At 37.5% G+C, this 20,563-nt stretch overlaps 1 protein-coding gene across 1 annotated transcript in view; it reads right to left on the reverse strand.

Annotated features, from left to right (window-relative positions):
- Window positions 1-262: 262 nt before the first annotated feature.
- Window positions 263-20,563, reverse strand: part of PLGRKT (plasminogen receptor with a C-terminal lysine) — a 31,685-nt gene continuing 11,384 nt past the window's right edge. Inside the window, exons 3-5 of the mRNA XM_074166413.1 lie at window positions 8,641-8,771; window positions 7,575-7,684; window positions 263-2,973 (exon numbers count right to left, since the gene is read on the reverse strand). Coding sequence (XP_074022514.1) covers window positions 2,852-2,973; window positions 7,575-7,684; window positions 8,641-8,771 — 363 coding nt within the window. The 3' untranslated portion in view covers window positions 263-2,851. The remainder of the gene's footprint in view (window positions 2,974-7,574; window positions 7,685-8,640; window positions 8,772-20,563) is intronic.

Below are 20,563 nucleotides of genomic sequence, written 5' to 3' on the forward strand. Positions count from 1 at the left end.
ATCCTGCTCTGAGTGACACTGATTGAGGATACATGGCTATCAGACACTATGACCAGAAAAAACAACAGGATTAAGGTGGTAAGAAGAGTAGTGCCCTGAGGTCAGAACAAGCTCCCCCTGCAGTTATTCTCCTTCTCTTCCCCAGTGATTCATGAAAACAGACAGTTGCTGTGATATATTAAAGTAAGTCTTACAGCTGAAGCCAGTTGATCACCAATGACAGAAGAGAGCAGGATGTCTTCTATATGTTATTTATTTATTTCTACGAGTACAACAGGTATGATGATTACGGGCAACTTGTGCTGTAAACATCTGTTTCCCTGAAGTAGACGCTGTCAAAGGTGAGCTTTCCTGCTTTCTTTCATTGTTCTCTGAAGGAAGTCATACAGTTCAGCCACCCTGTAGCTGGATATCTGTGACAGATATGACTGGGCTTGGCACATGCAAGCATTTTGATTAACACACTGGCAGTAAAATAAATAATCCATAACAAAGAATGAGCATCTTCAAAACAAAAGCATATATTTACCAAGGAAAAAGCAAAGCCAACAGTAAAAGATAAAGGCAGTAAAGGTAACAAACCCTTAACTTCTTGATGACCTTTGGCACATTCTAGGTAGCCTGTTTAAATCAATTTCTGCGTTTGGCATTCAATTGTTCTGCTTGGAGCCTGTCACTTTTCCCTTATAAATTTAGTAATTTTCACCAACACTCACTGTGTAACACTGAATCAAACCTGCCCTATTGGCGTCACTTTTTAGTGTGGAGTCTTTAGCATGGATTAACATTATTGATCTAAGTTTAACCTTTGGGAGAAAAAAAAATATTCAAATTTAGATAGGATGAAGCAATAAATAGCTATCCTATTATCTTCTAAAACTGCTGTCAGGGTCATTATTTTGCTTAGCGTGCTTGCTTCCTTTAACAACACTTCTTGATCCAACACCATAGCCAGCAATCTATTGCAAACACACAGATATTAATTTCTAATTCACAGTGGGTAGGGTTAGGGTATTTCCTAATTTTCTAGGATTTGTAAGTAAAACTGCTCATGTGTAAAAATGTCTTCCATATTTTTAAAAGGTGAGTTAAAAGGCACAGGTGGAGACACACAAATACCAAACCAAGCTGGTTTAATTGTTTTTCTTTTTTGGAAGAAAGGAGTATCAATAGATGACAGAGATCAAAACATAAAAGGCTATTATAACTTCATCAAAGTTAAAGCAAGGTGGACTTCAGAGCTTGGAGGTAAGGTAGCAGATGTCCTGTTATTCAAAGCAAAAGAAGTAAGCAGGGATACGTATGTCCTAAGTGTAGCAAGTGGTGAGGGATTATGTTACAGGACAGGCAGAAAATTGAGCTGGTCTTGGGCTGCATTTTGTGAGGTCACAGAATACGGGTAGCACCATAGGCTGAGTTGAGGCACGCCTTCCCAGCCAATTAAAATCGATGCCTTAAATACTGAACAGCTAAAGTGTAAACCAAGCTATTATACCCCATTTTATCACTCTGCACATTAAAATGCATCACATTTGAAATCTGTTACAGGTTATATGCATCATTAACATGCAATGACAGAACCAATTACAGAAGTGGTTGAATGCAGAAGTGAATGCACTTTCAGAAATCAATCTTACACAGCTATGGAAACTGTGCTATTAATTTATTCTACATTGAGAAGCTTTTGTTTTATTATATATTCACGTCTTACTGTAACAATATTCTAAATTTTATTCAAGTCATCTTCAAAATGAGATTCAGGGCATTATCTCCACCCAGAATTTAATTTTTAACTCAACAAATTGTCAGTACAGACTTAGGCTTAATTCATTATTGGATGCTTTTTGGGCATTTGTTTTTCATTCCACAATTACACGAATCCTAGAAGAGTTTCCATCCAAAACACAAAATAATCTGGTTTTAAACAAGATTTCCAATACAGAAAGATGCCGGGTTTTTTTGGCAAGTGTAACATCAGAATACTAAAATATACTAAAATTATATTCTCAGTATATACCACACTAGAGTAAAGGCATGCAAAAAATCCCTCAGTTTTTCAGTACTTGTAAGGCCCCTTGGATCTACCCATTACAAAAACATACATTAGTAATTTTGCTTGCTGTTAGCCTAAGTTAATATTCATCTTAGTAGTGAAACTCTGATTTCATGTAAACAAATTATCCTGAGTTTCAGAATGTCAAACAAGCATGAAAAAGATTCAGGAAATAGCTACATAATTTGTTTTCTCTTTTTGAGAAATTATCTCTGCTCATACTTTAATACAGTTTTTCCTAAGAGTAAAACACACAGTTAGCAAGTGACGTGTTTACTTCTGAACCCACTTCTGATAAAAGTTGTTTATTCCAGAATTTGAAGCAGAAATGGTGAGTTTACTGCCTAAAGAACAGCAAATAAAAAGTGTCTTATTTTTCAAAGTTGACTGTCTATTCCCGACTTCAAAATGAACTATGCATCCTTAAATACATTTGAAAATTATGACCATATTCATACAAATTTGTAACTACCAATTAACTTATTTTTGTTGATTATAGTGAGTTTGGTCAGTACCAGACATTTTTACTACAGGTGAAAGTTATTTTCAGACTCTAAATAGACAGTGTAAATTTAATATTTCATTCTAAACAAGAAAAATATACTACAGTAACAATGGATGTTTTCAAGAGATACATAAAATATAAAAATCATTGCTTTAGAAAATACCAGTTTAAAAAAATGATTTATATTTCAATTTTATAAAAGCTTGTAATTTTCTTAAAATTTTAATGATTCATTAATGTCAAAAACCAGTATTACAATCACATTTCAGACATTCAGCTTTAATACCATCTTCCTATTTTTCTATGAAGAACTTGCTCTGAGATCTTCTGATTTTCTCCAGCTCTTCATAAGTGAGTGGTCCTTTTGGGAATTCCAGCAAAGTGCTCTGTGTGTCCAAAATGTTCTCTGCTTCACCTTGAAAAAATTTTAAAAATGGAGTAAGTTTCCGCACCCTTGTTTGGGCCACAACAGTAAAATACCAGGTCACAGCGATGTATTTTACAAACGAGCTGATGCCAACGTATCATTAAAGTTGTCTTTAAGGAATTTTGGACTGGTGGGATATCTGCACATGGAAGTGTTTGGTCTGAACTGAGTATCTGCCTCAGGCTGCACTTGTTTGAATGAACTTCAGCCAAAACAACTAATTGTGCTGCTGCTGTTGCAGTTTCTGTTAGCCCCTTTCTCCTAAAAAATACACTGTGTTATGGTAATGTTTCGTGTAGAGATTTATTACACACATGCTTTGAATTGGAGGCATGAGATACAGCAAGGACTTAGCATCACCTTGTACTTTGTAACAACTCTATACTGTATTTGACCAATCAGGAATCTGAGAAGAGGGTGGATCAGACATAGCCATAAAAGCATACACAAGCTTTAACAAGTAAATTCCCTGCACACAGTAACCTAGATGTGCTATACTTGGGCACAGTTTTTCTTCTTGTCTCGGGCCTGGGCTAAGAGATGTGAGGTTGCAGGCAGAAAGTGGGTAGCACAGGCTTTGAAGAAGCATTGGTCAAAGCATACTGCTCACAAAAAGATTTGCTAAGACAGTTACCTAAACATGCAGTCTTAACAGCATAGTAGTGAAAAGTTGTAGGGTGCAGAATGCTCTGGGAAAGGCTGGAATGAAAATATCTAGGACAGAGAATCCAAAAAACAAAGATACAGATTGAACATCATACATAAGTTGTGGTGGTCTGATTGTGATATAAGAAAGGATGAAGATTAGGCAAAGAATGTGTTTGTTTTGGCTGATCCCATTTGGTACAATGCCAACAATCTTGTTTACCTATGCCTTAACTCCTAGCTTGATGATTGTAAAGGCAGGGATTTGAAGTGGTATTTATGTGCAATAAACCTGACTGAATATTGTAAAGCAGTCAAGATAGTGGTCGATCTTTAAAACAGGTCTGAATGCTGAAATCTCCAACTGCAATTTTGGTAGTACTACACTGCTTGGGATCTCTACACATCAGTAATATCCAACAGGATGACACTGCTACTCCCAGTAACTGGAAATAACATGTGAGTCAGTTGCATATAGCATCTGATTATGGAAGACCAAGAAATCTTAGGTGACAGAGAGATGTTACAGATAGTCAAATCTCTGTGCCTGTGACTCAGATGCTCTAGAGCAGATTGCCTAGTCACCATCTTTCTCACATGGCTCAGGATACTAGCAGTGAGCTATGTAAGTCTTGGAAAAGGTAGCCAGTTTCATTGCTTAGTGGGGATGTTCTGTGCAGTTGGAGGCTGGCTATATAATCCCTCCCCTCCTCGACTAATTTGTCTGAGAAACACCAGCAATTTGTACCTGGGCTAGGAGGAAAAGCAGAACAGCAAGGCCAAAAACACAGATAGTAGGTTCATGACTGATTCTAGTGTCCCCGGCCATTCAGAAAAGATTGTGCACCAGAGGGCTGTTCTGTAACCCTGCCATCCCCAAAAGATTCAGTTCTATCACATGGCTCTGGCACACTTAGGGCTTTTCACCAGCCCAAGCAGAACTCAAACAAGTATTTCCCCTGTATCCTCAGTTTTTGCTTTAACTAGCCCAAGCTATAAAGCAGGAAAAAAAAATCCTTCCAACGTCTATGTGGTAGAACAAGCAAATAATGAGAAAATGTTTGGACAAGTAGGCTAGAGACAGAAGAAAAAATTAACTGTAAGCAACATCAGAGACAAAATGACTGGTGAAAGAGAAATAGAGAAACCTTCCAGGGGCATAAACTGATTCCAAAGAATGAAGGATGGCAGACACAGGGTATTTGATCAAGGTCGTTCAGATACAAGGAAGATTGTGTAGCATGGAAATAATTGCAAATGAACTTAGGAGAGGGAATTGGCTGTGAGGCTGAAGATAGGCATACCCTGGAGGAAAGAGACCAGTTAAAGGGAATGGTGTATACAATCATTATTACACCACAGAGATAAAGCATGGCATGCACCAACAGAATACATGGGCAAGCAGAGAAGTGGTTGAGAAAGTAGTATGGGAGCGGTCACGGGGATCAGCTGAGTAATAAGAACAAGTATTATGGCTGTGGCTCAATTGTGTCATAAAACCTTTTCTTCAAGTACTTAATTTTAATCTTAAAATAAAAATAAACTCCGGAATCTGATTTCCACATAATTAAAAATCTTCTTCTTATTTCCAGCCCAGATTTGTTCAGGCTAGTCCACTTCCTTTAATTTCCTTCTCTTATGTTCATTTATCCTATCCTGTAAGTAAGATCTGTAGCCCCAAATGTCTGACGTCTTTTTACAAGGCCAAACAAACTAATTGCTTTGTTTTCTCTTGCAGGGTAGCTTAGCATTCCCAGATAATTTTAACTCTTCAGTAATTGTAGATTCCTTTTACAGAAGTGATCCAAATTATGTAAAATTTCCAAGGAAGGGTATCACTGTTCTCCTGCATCAATACCTTCCTATCTGTACTCTCCATTTGTACCAAGGTTCTGGAATATCCATATCTGGAGATATTTAGAGGCCATCAGGCCTTTTTTCTGGGCCATTGGCTCTAGGTGATCCTGCTTGACCCAGGCGGTTCGACCAGACAACCTCCAGAGGTCCCACCCAACCTCAACCATGCTGTGATACTAAGAAACTTCACTTGATGTTTCTAGACTTTGCTTGACTCTCATAATTTCATCACACTCGATTACACTCATTCTGTGATCACTTAATACATTCAGGTTTTTCCCTTTTTCTATCATTTCCAGCTGGTGAGCTCTGATGGTAGAGAACCCTATTAGTCTCTAGCTTCTCATTGACCTTCTTATCAAGTTGAATCCTATTTTATTATCTCAGTTCTTCACCTCATCAGTTCTTCTTGTACTACAGTGTATTTCCTCTTTGTTGATGACACCAATCAAATTTGTCATCCACCGATTTGGTTACTATAACCTACTCATAATTTCAAATATGAAACAAAAGCAGATCCAGATCAAATCTTAAGGAATATTGCTAATAACCCTGCTAAAGCCTAGCCTTCCTCTTTAAGCACAAATTTTGACATCTTTACTCCAATGCTTACCTGTCTACTAATTTCCATGTCCTTCATGCTAACTTAATCTTCATGTGATACCACATTAAATGCTTTCATGAGTTTATAGTAGATCTACCACATTTCTTTTGGAAAAGAGAAATTATTTTCCTGGAAAAGACAGAGTTAGTTTGGCATATTTCATTTTATCTTAATGTCCATTTGGCCCCATAGCTTCTTTTCTCCAAAACTTCACAAATGTTGCATACTGCTGGATTTCCCCTAGTGGATCTGAAGTTATGGAGATGACATCTCCTATTTGGAAAGCAATAGGATACCACATTGCCCCTCTTCAACAGAACCACATGGTCTTCAGTAAACACACTACATACTCTTGCCATGCGGTTTGCATTATGATATGCTCACTCTTTCAAAATTCTTGAATGAACATGCGGTCATTTAAAAAAAAAAGATTTTAACAAATCCTAAATTCCAAGTGTTTCTTCTGCATTGTATGTACTAATGTCCTTTTCAGCTCTCGGATTTCTAAGAGCCACTCAGTGTTTCTCCCTGTGCTTAGCTGCCTCTTCACATTAAAATCCAAAGAAATTTATTTAGTGGGGTTTAAGAAAAGTTCACAGATACACATTGCTGCATCACTTGAATATATTTGCACCTGTATGCAGCAGGAAATATCTCAGAGTCTGCCTAATTTTTTTATCATTACTTTCAATGATGTACACAGAGTTAAGAAACCTAGCTCTTAGATCTGGAGGCTAAGACCAAGAGCTGAAACAAATTTTTATTTTGTTTCAGTGTGTTTGTGTCAGTAACAGACAGGAAAATCAAGCTAGTTAACTAAGATGATTTGTGAAGGTGACAAGCCAATGCTGTCTTCACTTAAAGTGAACGCTCTCTTAGCATGTCTCCTTCAATAGGATTCAGAGCAAACATATAAATGTACCTCCGTAGTCCTCAACACCTGTCACTTGATCAGATCTGCCACTGGCAACCGTGAGGCAAGACACCACTTTCTGGGACTCACTTTAATTTTTCCATCTTAGCAGGGCACTGTGGCAAGATGATCAGCTAACAATTGTGTTTGGTCATGAAGGTATAAGGGTATGATTCCTGTCTGTATCCCTGTAACCCTGTATCCCCTGCTCTTATGATCCCTATCCCTTGCCAAAACAGCAGCATCAGAGTGGAATATAGAAGCAAATCACTAGATCTGTCATTTCTCACATATATGCAATGCTTACTTGAGCTGTGTTTATAGCCTTAGAATTCAAATTTTTTGAAACAAGAGGGGAGAAATTAACAAACAGTCTTAACTGGAGGGAAAAGCTGTAAAAGTAGGGTGATTACTTTTGACTGGGGAAGTATCTGATTATAATAGAGAAGACGAGAAATGAAAGGGTAAGATTTTTGTCCAGCAAAAAAGAGAAAAATCTATTGCAAGTTTTCTCCCAGCCATATTGAACTTGGTTCTATGTATGAATCAGACAGAATTATATACACATACCTTTTATCCTTTGCAACAGTGTCCCATAGCCCATATCATATTGATAGGCAAATATAAAGCTTAAGGGAACTATTGGCAGTAAAACTCCTGGGTTCTTCTTTTTTATTGCCCTGTTTAGTAAAAAAAAAAAAAAAGAAGGAAAAAAATAAGATTATTTAGGACATTCAGCACATTCTTCCCTTAGGTTGGCCTTGACTGTCTAGGACTTGTGTATCCTTCTACACTCTAATCAAAGAAGAACAAGTGTTAATTTCCTCAGAAGCATTCGTCTTCTGGTTGCCTTCTTGCTCAACTGTCAAACCAAGGGTATTAAAAAAATGCTTCAAGTGGCTTTTGAATATATCTAACAAAAATGGGATAATCTAACTCAGGTAGCATGCATATGCACATGCATATATCCATCCAGCTACATGCAACACGTAGCAATCAAGACACTATGTTCAGTTCCAAATACATCTGAGTCCACAGAGAATGCATAATGCATAAGGTGTATTTCAACTGTGCTATATACACAAACCCACAAATATTTCCTACACTCCCTCTAATCATGCTATAGCACAAGAAAAACATGTTAACAAACAGAAGTCCTATAATGCAAGTTCTTCCCCATGGAATACAGCTTGATTAGCCAGGGTTTCTTCCCCCTTGGGTGAATTTCTTGATTCAAATTTTAGGTGAACAGACTTCAGAATATGTCCTCTTGTTCACCAGCATATTAAAAAACCCAGATGGTGGAGTATTTTTTGCTCATTAATAGTTATTAAATCACAATGCAGACAAGAAAATAGCATGGCTTTTAAACAATCCCTCCTGTTCCACACACAATTTTTATTTTACACTGAACTTTTGATACCTCAGCTGTATCATTTTATTGTCAATTCAGTACAGGCGTAACCAAAACATATCTGGAAGCAGACAGAAATCAGAGTCACTTTGTCATCTGATCAACCTTTGAGCAGTTACTGGATAAAAATAACTCCCTGTTATAACGTAAGAGGAAGATTCAGCATCATAGAGATAGAAATGTAATATAGTTATATTTTCTATTCGAAAATAAACTTCATACCCAGCTGTTAAACCTACAGCAGCAAGTCCAAAAAATGTCCCAAAATACTTTAGAAATTCTCGTGTCCAAGCAATCTGCATGGCTGTTTGTCTCTCTCTCATCTGGTTCTGCATCAGTAGTTGCCTTTCCAGCTGAAGAAGAAAGAGAGGTTAAACAAAATTAAGTCATCTATTTATTTTAACAATGGAGTCAATCTCTCATTGGTCTAGAGCACAAGTTTTATGAGGAGAAGCTGAGGGAACTGGGGTTGTTCAGCCTGGAGAAAAGGAGGCTGAGGGGAGACCTTATCACTCTCTACAACTACCTGAAAGAAGGTGGTAGACAGGTGGGGGTCGGTCTCTTCTCCCAAGTAACAGGCAATAGAACAAGAGGAAATGACCTCAAGCTGCACCAGAGCAGGTTTAGGATGGATATTAGGAAGAATTTCTACACCAAATGGGTTATAAAGCATTGGAACAGGCTGCCCAGGTAAGTGGTGGAATCACCATCCCTGGAGCTATTTGAAAGATGCGTAGCTCTGAGGGACGTGGTTTAGTGGTAACTTGGCAGTGTTAGGTTAAAGGTTGGACTTGATGATCTTAAAGGTCTTCTCCTACCAAAACGTTTGATGATTCTATAAATCCAAACCACTAACTGATAAGGATGGGGTTTTGTTACTTTATTTCAGTCATTCATACCTCTTGATTGAGATTGAATTATTCTTCAGTAATATCTCAGAATAGTTTATACCAAGAAAGCATTTAGGTCAATTAGCAAATGCTTTAACACAGAATCTTTCTAATGCTGCTTCTCAAGGTCAAGAAAACCAAAATACCAGTGTTAGTTTTTGAGAGTTCCCCAAGTCTCAGCAGCACGGCCTAAGTTAATGTTCTCTGACCTTTGCATTTCCATGGTGATCCAAAGGGTAGCATCCAGCTACTTTCCAATTTATTCTGCTTGATTTTAATTTAGCTGATAGTATCTTTAGAGTCAATCTTGACACCTCTTTGTCCTTTGGGGATTTATCTTCTCTGTGATGCATCGTAAAGCTATTAACTCTTTTGAAACACCATAGTTTACAAGTATAGAAAAAACAATGTGAAGATATCAGATCTTTTAAAGATACTGGAATACATATCAAAAGTCCATGAAGAAATACTTCTGTAACTAAAATTAAAAACAATAATGCAAAAAGTACAATCTAGACAGTATATTCACACATCAAAGTAGAAGTTTCTATGGTGCATAAGAATAAAAAACCAAACTATTAGATTTATTACTTTTTAATTACATGCCCCATCTAAACATATTGGTACATTTCTATCAAATAAAGGTAAATTTAGTATTTCTTATGAGTTCCTCTCTACTGTACAAAACAGCAAAAAGAACAATAGTCTTTCGTCCTTAGAGTGATGCAAAAAATAAGAATTGTGCCGAACCTAAGCAGTCTGAAACCTGAGTACAGAAGTTAATTAACATACTAAGAAGTCTACTTCTTCCCGTTAATGTTTGTAACTCATTTTTTGGGAAAAACCAGAGTACCTGAGTTGGTATGTCTAACCTAGCCAACAGCATTGCACAAGAAGTCCAACAAGGTACAGGAAACAGAATACCAGCTACCTAAAGAACTGTATTCTAGAAAAGAAAGAACAAAGAGAGAATTCAGAAAGTTCTCTTCTCATGCATCTATAAAAGTAATTAAATATGTTCTTTTCTCCTGCTTTCTAATTCAAGAATAATTTAAAGTATATGTAATTACTTGAGGTTTCAACCCATTTATTCATCTCCATTACTATTGATTTAGCCTGAACAGAACAATTTCTGTTAAATTGTTACTAATTATTTTTTCAGACTATGTTGATCTTGCTATCTTATTTGCAAGCTCATTCAGTACCTAAATAGGTAGAATTAATTTTTTAGACAGCATAATAAAAAAAGGACAGATCTAAATACATATAATTGTACATAGCAGGAAAAACAACATTTACTGTAGTCTCACGATACTATTTCATCTGTTTCTCCTTCCTCAAGACTTACATTGCAATTGCTGTTCTCACAAAAAGTATGAACAGGCTCTACCTTCCTGACATCCATAATTTTCAGATTGGTTTTTTTTTTCAGATGAAGTAATTATATAATGGCTGACAAACCATTTAATAAAATATCAAAATAATTATATTTTATTTTGTCACCTACGAGACACTTGGAAATTCTAAAGTAAACAAGCACACTGCCCCTTAATTAGCCTCATTGTGGTCCCAAATATTCTAAGCCTGGTAAATTGCTGAGGGTTGACGTGACAAGATAAAATAATGACATGTAATATCAATTTAATGACCCCTATTTTCCCCTTCAATTTGATTACGTGTCTAGTTTGCACATGTGTGAAAAGTATTAAGGGATGCTTTGTTTGCCTGTCAGCACAGATAAAGAGCCTACGCTTCCAAGATGCACAGTATTACCCTAAATGAGCCTCAATTTGAAGCAGCACATGGGGAGGAAGTGAGACAAGGATATGCCACTGAAATATAGGTCTTGCTAAAAGGAAACTTAATGGAGAAGAAAAACAGTTTAATATGCCCAGAGCATGGAAAGAAGTAAGCATGGAATAAAAAATAAAGCTGTAGGTTTAAATATACAAGAGTAAACCAAAAAATCCTAACATGAGTTCTTTGAAAACAAACGAACAAACAAACAAACAAAAAAACCCCCAACCCTCTCACACAAGTTAGACTTCGATAGCTCTTTAAAACCCAAGTACTGAAAGAAAAAGATAATTACTATGTCACAGACACTAAGGTCAAACAAACCCCTTTCTGTAGGAGCCTGTCATATCAAATTTCAGAAGCCCAAGGACACTTTGACGTATATCTACAAGTAATTTATATAAATAACTTAGTACAAATGAAAACAACTTGTTTTGTATATTATAAACAACAGCTAGATAACATAACCAAACACATTTTCACATTCTTTTCTAAATAGAAAGATCTTTTTTTTTTTTTCCCCACTTAAAAACCCCAACCCTCACCTTTCTACATGGTACCCAATCCAAAAATAGTGGGGTGAAAAACACATAGAAAAATGCTTGTAATTCCTTTCCTTTGAGCAAACTTCTTCAATGTGGATGTAAAATCTTACCTAGATGAAACACAATACTGTATTTAAATTAATTTCTTAAAAAAAGATGTATTGGAGGGAAGCTTTAGACTGATGAATCTTAGAGACGAGTGTTTTATGTGTATATTAGGAAATGTGACATAGCCAAGAAGAAAAGGTTTCAGAGGAATCTTAATGCACAGAAGGCAATAAAAAGTAGATCTAGTGACATTCAGCTAAATTAATAATTTAGTTTTTGCTATTACTGAAGTTGCATGATGTTACAATGAACAGTTTACTACAAAAGATCTATTTTTTCCATAAAATTACCATGCAGCCTCAAGAAAGCACTGAGATGTTTTTAGGGATGCTAAGTGATCTACAGTATGACTGCAGAAGTTTGTTTTAAAATCAGTCATTAGTTATATGGATAAAAGCTAATAACAACACACAAACATGGCTAAATGTGCTCCAAAATCTCTCTGAACTTATGCAATCTTATGGCAAACCCAGGAATACCTCTCCCAAGTAACAGAAATGCCCTTTGTTCTATCCTCCTTTATTCTGGTCAACAGGAGAGGTACCAGATGACTGGAGGGTGGCCAATGTGACGCCCCATCTACAAGAAGGGCCGGAAGGAGGATCCGGGAAACTACAGGCCTGTCAGTCTGACGTCGGTACCGGGAAAGATCATTGAGAGGATCATCTTGAGTGAGCTCTCACAGCAAGTGCAGGGCAGCCGAGGGATCAGGGCCAGCCAGCATGGGTTTATGAAAGGGAGGTCCTGCTTAACCAACTTGATCTCTTTCTATGACCATGTGACCCGCCTTCTCGATGCGGGGAAGGCTGTCAACGTTGTCTACCTGGACTTTGGTAAGGCCTTTGACACCGTCCCCCACAGCGTTCTCCTGGAGAAACTGGCGAATCATGGCATAGACAAGTGTACTCTTCACTGGGTGAAAATCTGGCTGGATGGCCATGCCCAGAGAGTTGTAATTAATGGGGTGAAATCCAGTTGGCGGACGGTCACCAGTGGTGTCCCTCGGGGCTCAGTTTTGGGGCCAGTCTTGTTTAATATCTTTATTGATGATCTGGATAAGGGGATTGAGTGCACCCTCAGTAAGTTTGCAGATGACACCAAACTAGGTGGGAGTGTTGATCTGCTTGATGGTTGGAAGGCTCTACAGAGGGACCTGGACAGGCTGGATCAATGGGCCACGGCCAATGGGATGAGGTTTAATAAGGCCAAGTGCCGGGTCCTGCATTTCGGTTACAACAACCCCAGGCAACGCTACAGGCTTGGGGAAGAGTGGCTGGAAAGCTGCCCAGCAGAAAAGGACCTGGGGGTATTGGTGGACAGCCGGCTTAACATGAGCCAGCAGTGTGCCCAGGTGGCCAAGAAAGCCAATGGCATCCTGGCCTGTATCAGGAATAGCGTGGCCAGCAGGAGTAGGGAAGTGATGGTGCCTCTGTACTCGGCACTGGTGAGGCCTCACCTCGAGTGCTGTGTTCAGTTCTGGGCCCCTCACTACAGGAAGGACACTGAAGTGCTGGAGCGTGTCCAGAGGAGAGCCACCAAGCTGGTGAGGGGTCTGGAGAAGTCATATGAGGAGAGGCTGAGGGAACTGGGCATGTTTAGTTTGGAGAAGAGGAGGCTGAGAGGAGACCTCATTGCCCTCTACAACTACCTGAAAGGAGAGTGTAGAGAGGTGGGTGTTGGCCTCTTCTCCCAAGGGAATAATGACAGCACCAGAGGAAATGGTCTGAAGTTGCAGCAGGGGAGGTTTAGATTAGATATTAGGAAGAATTACTTTACTGAGAGAGTGGTCAGGCTCTGGAACAGCCTGCCCAGGGAGGTGGTGGAGTCGCCGTCCCTGGAGGTATTTAAGAAACGTGTAGACATGGCACTTCAGGGCATGCTCTAGTGCCTGAGATTGTTGGTTTGTGTCTGTTTGTGGGTGGTGTGGTGTGTGGTTGTGGGTGTTTGTTTTGGTTTGGTGTTGGTGTTCTGGGATTTTTTTTTTATTATTTTTTTTTTTTGTTGGTTGGACTCGATGAACTCAAAGGTCCCACCCAACCAAAAATATTCTGTGATTCTGATAAAATCTTCATTCTTGCTTTCCATTTCCAAGATCAATTTTGTCACTGGGCATAGTTTCATCTTGCCAAAAGAAAAGACTATAGTGCTGTAGCTGTTGGACTGCAGTGGGAATCAGCATAACAAAGGGGTTTCGTCAAAGTGTTCCAGGGAAATTCCACACTGATTTAACTGGATTTCAAGCTTTCCTTAAGGAAAAAGAAAGGGAAAACAGAGCAACAGTTATGGCTAAAGTTGTCCCAGAACATACTTTCCCCACACAACTTAAACTTACTGGAATAATTGTAGAAAAAACAGTTTGGAGTACACCTGAGCTCTTTTTAGAGAGCACCTTAGTCACTGAGCTGCTGCATGACGCGGGTTAATGCTGCTGCCACGTTCCACGTGTGGGTTCCAGCAGGGAACACCCCTCTGGCAGACTCTGACAGAGCAGGCATAAGGCAGGGCACCTATCTACCCTGTGTCATCACTGACTGCTTTAACATGTCCCTACCCGACATCCGAGCAGCTAAATAGGTTTATGAGCCATGTTTGACACTAAAAGAGTATATGCATTTAAATTCATTTTGGATGCTCTAAATTGCAAAATTAAGCACCTATGTGGACACTCAGGCAACTTCTATGTTCCCCAATTGTTCAAAATTTAGAAAAATTCAGTGGCAATGTCCTCGTGCTTACCCACTTAACATGCCAATCTGAACCCAGCATCTTAAGCTCTGACAGTTTTGAACGACCAGGGTAGCCTGATATGCTGATTTTACACTGAGCAACTATTGGCAGATCATAAGGCAAAACTATTAAGATTAAGATTACGTTAACCTTAAGCAAGTCAAGATTTGAAAGCAGATCTATCTAGGGAAAGACTCAGGGGTCCACCACAAAAGATGATTCCAAATTAGATGAAAGAAAGAAAACCAAATCATGTTTGACTGTGGTTCAAATCAATATCCCATTTTCAGCTGTTAATTTCTTAGTAATTGTGTTTTATTTTCCTCCACATGTGTTCTATTGAAAATGCCAGCCACACTGGGGAAGTGAAGGGGTGGAGAAGACTTTTGCCCTATTAACATGCAGATTTTATGACAAAGGCCAAGTCCTACTCCCTTAGGACTTATTTTGCAATGACATTTTAAGATGACGTCTTTTCCCATTATGGCAGATCAGAAGCAAGAATTAAGAACAGTAGGTATTCACTTTACTGCAAACCGTAACTTCACACATAGAACTTTATAGGTGCTAAGATACAAAAAAAAAGTGTATCATTCAAACGTAGCAGAGGCATGCTGTAGCTTATTTAGAATAATCTCACTGACGGGAGAAGTTGATTATTGAGGAGGCAAGCCACAGGTGCACGTCATACACACCAGGTGAACAACAGTTCGCCAACCAAGTGCCATGTCTTAGGGAATAAATTCTATTTCATTTTAAATACATAAGCCTCTCACCTATATAGCCATAAAAACTTCAATAGGGACTATTTACTTATAGTTTTTATGCAAGCATAGTCATGTAAAGAGTCTCAGGTGCAAATTTACCATGGGAGGATGGGAGCTGCTGTAGTTTTCCCAGCCAGATTGCTTGTGCAATGGCACAAGGGAGCTGAAGTTGTAATGTGGATGCATGGGTACACATTCAAGCATGCTCTTCTATTACTGTTAAGAAATTATGACTTCCAACAATCAGACCATGTTTTAGAGACACATATACAAGTACAATTATTACCATAATCTAAAAAAAAAAAACAAACTACATGAACTTCTGTGAGTTTAATTCCATAATTAACAGATTTTTCTCAAATGATAGTAACAACTCCTTTATTGGACGTAAGTTGATCATGCAATTTTAAAATTTAAGCTTAGCAATTTCAAAATAAAATGGGTAATAACAGCAAGTAACCTTTTATATTTTATAACACTCACAGGAGGACTCAATTAGAAATAACTTTCCTATTTTTCTTTAAATACAGCTAGTGGTTTCTCAACACCATGTGAGAAACTGTAAGGGCTGATTAGCATTTGAAGTCTGCCACATACCACCTGTTATAGTGAAAGGAAATCAATCTGACAAAATGAAACATGACAGTTGAAGAGAAGTGAGGCAGAGAGGGAAAAGGTCAGTCACTGTGAAACTGATAATGCTAATAAACTAGTCAGTGGTAACCATCCTTATCATTTCTATTGATTATTTTTCAGACTGTCACAATGATGTCAAACCATAGAAAAAAGCATTTTATACCATCATTTCACTGATTAAAATCCAGTGGGAGAAAATTCTCATCTGAAATAATTTAATCAACTTTGACAACTTGCAAAAAAAATAAACAGCCCTCTCTGGATTACAAGCCACATCAGCACTGGTAGATAAATTGGACATTTCTGATACTTTAGACTCTTAGCTTGTTTTCTCTCTTTCTTTCTGCCTTTCCATTTCATGTTCAGATGCTGCAAGAAGGAACAGATGCTACTTTGTTTTTTGTATTAAGGTGACGCACAAAGCAAAACAAATGGGATGCAGGGTGGTGTACAAAGGCTCAACAGAAATGGAAAGCAGAGTCAGTGCAAAGTGTCCGTGTGTATTACATACAATTTCTGTGATGTATTTTGTGCAGGTCAAGATTTATCTGGAGAAAGGAAGACCTAGTAACCACCCCTGGATAAAACCTCTGTTTGCAACCAGATGTATTTAATAGCTGTCCTGGCAGATACGCTGTTTTCCTCAATCCTTCTAAAATGCTGGGCAGAACAAACACTTGACTTGAGTGTGGTTGTGGCAGTAAGCCTATTTAGGGAACTGTATTTCATGTCACCGTCACTAAGACATAATTATGCTGGCAGACTGGTAAACAGATACTCAGACAGAGAAGGAATTAATCTACCTTAGAAGGAATTATCAGCCACATAAATATACACCATCTCTGCTTAAATTCTGAAACTCACTATCTAAATCTAAAAAAAGAGAAACATGAAGAAACTGTTGGAATAGCCTTACACTCATATTAAAAGAACCTCCACTTTTGTCACAGGTTAATCTCTTGCACATCTCCTACAGGCCACAGCTACTGTGCCTATAATAGGTTATTTTCACTCACAGTTTTTCAATTATCAGAGACTCTGAAAGCATTCTTTAAACAATTAGTAACTTCTAACTTTTGAGTACTCAGAGGCACAATGAAAATAAGGCTTAATTTTTCAAAAATGTGACAGTCACACATACAAAAAATCTGCAAATCATTTACAGAACACATACAAAAGTTGGTGTGCAGGTAATATAGCTAAGTAACTGCACAAACCCCTTGCAGTAGCAATGCAACTGACATTTCATAAACAGATGAAAGATTAAAGCCTTATATGACTCGTCCTTAGGTGTCATCCTTCCCAATCAATGTGCAAAACCAGAAGCTGCTGCAAACGATTGTTTAGCAAAAATAAATGGAAAATAGAATAGTGATACCTATGTTTACACCTCCATTGTAAGCCACCAGAGTGCAATACAGAGATGATAACGTGTAATAATTATGCAGCGTCTGCTTGGTTCTAAGACCAGCATGCACACAGAATTGTCAGGAAATGGGCCTCTAGATCAAACAATTAAAATAAATCAGACTTAAATGTTTCATCCTACCGCTTCAAAGCTTGTTTGCAAATATTTTTCACATCAAGTACACAGAGCAATTAAAATTATTAGCACTGCAAGAAACTACACTCCCTAAAAAGAAAACTCAATTTTTAAAGCTTCTAAGTGCAAAGACAAATTACAAAATATTTATGAGCTAAGACCTATCATAGAAAGAAAGGCAACTAACAATATTAGCCTCAAGTCAGAATGTAAACTGTATGGAAAAAAAAATCCTTTATATTCCTGTTGTTGTCAATAAATTACTGGAATTACATGCTGTATGAAAAGAAAATAACATTCAAAGCACCTAAAACCATTTGGCATTTTAAGCTGTCAAAGGAGAGGGTCAATCCAATGGATTGTAGTATGAAAGTAAGATTTCTTGGCAGTAACCTAGTATTTCCATGCTTCTGCTGTGTAACCTTTGACCAATGAACGTGCAACAGAGTGAAGAAGGGTGTCCTCCACCTGCATTTAATAATCTTATCTACAGAGCAAGCAAAGTTTTAAGGTACTGTTGTCAGTGTTCAGAATTCTCAGGCATTTTATACAAGCTCTATAAAGACAAACCAAAGTTATTGGACAGTCAGCTATGTAAAAAATGGGTATCCATGTTGTAGGAATAGTAAAATAGATCAAGCAGTATAAGAAAAAGAGTTAACATTACAATATCAAGTCATTTTGGAATCTGACTAATAATTGTATAAGTAAGAATTACTCAATTTGTTATTTCCATTCCCAAGTAATGCCTCTAGGTACACTCCTTGTGTGCCCTATAAACCTGTTTTTTAAAAAAGAAATAAAGACTGAGAGTGTTGAATTAAAAATGATAACCAGAAGAAATGGCTGTAAAATGATACTGCAGTATGATAGGGTGTCATAATACCAACAAAACCTGCAAATATGATGTTTCTTCCTAACCATTTCAGATTCTGACCTGCAAAATTACTGTGGCTCTCTTTACACCATTTTTGTTACGAAATTAAAGTAGGTATAAAATCTCTTTACTTATCCACTGTACTTCCTGGGCTCTTATGAGTTCTCCTCAATACAAGGCTCTTCTTCCCTGCCCCACACACTTTTCTTTTTTTTAACTTAGCATTCAAGAAATATTATTTCACAGAAAAACAAGTAAATGGCCAGATTCATCTTCAGTGGACTTAAAAGCAGAAGACTAATACTAAGAAGGAAGGAACTATGGAAAATTCAGAGTGTTAAAGTAGGCAGCTTCAGAAGGCATTTTTCCTTTGAAGTCAGTTAAATCCCCCTAACAAACTAAGCCTACAGGTGTAAGAGTTAGATGCAGTAAACCTCCAAGCAAAACAAAAGTTTTACCGAAGCAAGCTGCATTCACAATAATATGTAACAATCCCAGATATTCCCCAGCAAAAAGACTGGTAGAACTGGAGCAATCAGTCTGGTTTGCATCTTTTGCTGGTAGCACTTGCATGTTAGAAATAGCTATTAAAATCTGCTCTTTGTAAACCACTGCATTTATTTCTTTACAGTGACCAGGCAGAGCATACAATCTCCCAGCTAATACTAACCAAACTGGCTTTTTTCCTGCGAGATAGATTGTTCTAATCTTCCTCAGTACAGATATCATTCATCTTGTTCTGTTCCATTTGATGCACGCAGACTAATAAGGATATAGAATTGTTACCAGAGACCATTTATTTCCTGAATTAAGCCCAGCTCACCTAGGGGGCAAAACAATTTTTCTAATGCTTCAAGACAAATGCATTAGAGATGCCACAAGCGCTACTAGTATCTTGTCAATAGAAAACAAATCTAGCGATTTCCCACCCCAAAGGGAAAAGGATGTTAGTAGTCAGGAAAGAAAAAGCTTGCTTACATTTAGCTTCAGACAGAAGAAAGGGAACAATTGTTTTCATTGTAATAGAACCTAAAAAAAATATTTTTTGACTAATTTTCCTCTCTAAATTTTTCACTGAGAAAGTTAGGGACCTACAAAAACCCTGCAGAAAATTACTCAGTGTCTAAGACATTAGGAAAAATTAAATTGTTCAGGTATCATCAGGGATGTGGCTGATCTTCTACCAACAAAAGATAAGTTGGCAAATCCGTAGATGGAAAGAATGTCATCACACAAATTTTATTAGGCACAGGAAGGACCCTATAGAAAGCAGCTTATGCATGTGTAAGTTCTCTTTCTTTTTTGATCAATGAAAGTGATAAAGCACAGAAAGAAGTTTTATTGTTCAGAAACTCATTGGCATTTTAATATTAGCCGTTCTTCTTGCTGAGAGTCAAATCATAGCCTTTCAACAGCCACCTCATTTTATAATCAACTGATAAATCATCAATAGTATGTTGACTGAGTAATGGGTTAATATAATTTATTAAGAAAAACCCCAACAAAATCCTACAATACTATCTGCAAATATACTTCATCTTCAAATAAAACAGAGAGCATTTCCCCCTGTCCTTACTCATACTTTCTTATACTCTCTTTTTCATTCTTACTTTTAGCTCATTACTCAAAAAACATCCAAGGATAAGGGCAGGAACATGTAAAAGTTACAGGTTCATACCAAGAACAAAATGATAGGCTTATTAGGTCAATTCATCTCACCTGTCTAAGATGCAGTATTCTTAGTTTACTACATATCAAACAAATGTTAATATTTTCCCTTTTCAAAAGTTTTGTTTTCTTCTCCTCTGGTTTTCATTAACATGTTGTGTTTCTTTTTAAGTTGAATTACTAAAACAGAAAGTCTAGTTTGTCACAGAACTCGTACTGACCTATCTTGTAATCTTTACATTCTTAATACACTTTTAATTTAACTGAAATAAAAATTATGCATATAAAACCTTTCCCTCAAATATGAATTCCTTCCCAGTTAGGGTAGAGGAGATCATTGAGCTGCCTGATAAATAAATCAGGTTTTCCTCATCTCTCCCTCACAAAATTCTCAGCAGTTGCAGTAGTAGTAGGTAAAATAGTAGTAAAGTAGTAGTAGTAAAGGAAGTTCAGCAAAGTGTTATGTATTAATATATCCTAAGGACAGTAGAATCCATTATTCAATTCAAATCTCACAAACAATAACTTAAGGAAGGTGTACATATTTGTATAGAAAAAAAAACTTTTGTCTTCTTAACTATGCATGT

This window comes from Numenius arquata, chromosome Z (genome assembly GCF_964106895.1).
Source record: "Numenius arquata chromosome Z, bNumArq3.hap1.1, whole genome shotgun sequence".
Classification (NCBI taxonomy): domain Eukaryota; kingdom Metazoa; phylum Chordata; class Aves; order Charadriiformes; family Scolopacidae; genus Numenius; species Numenius arquata.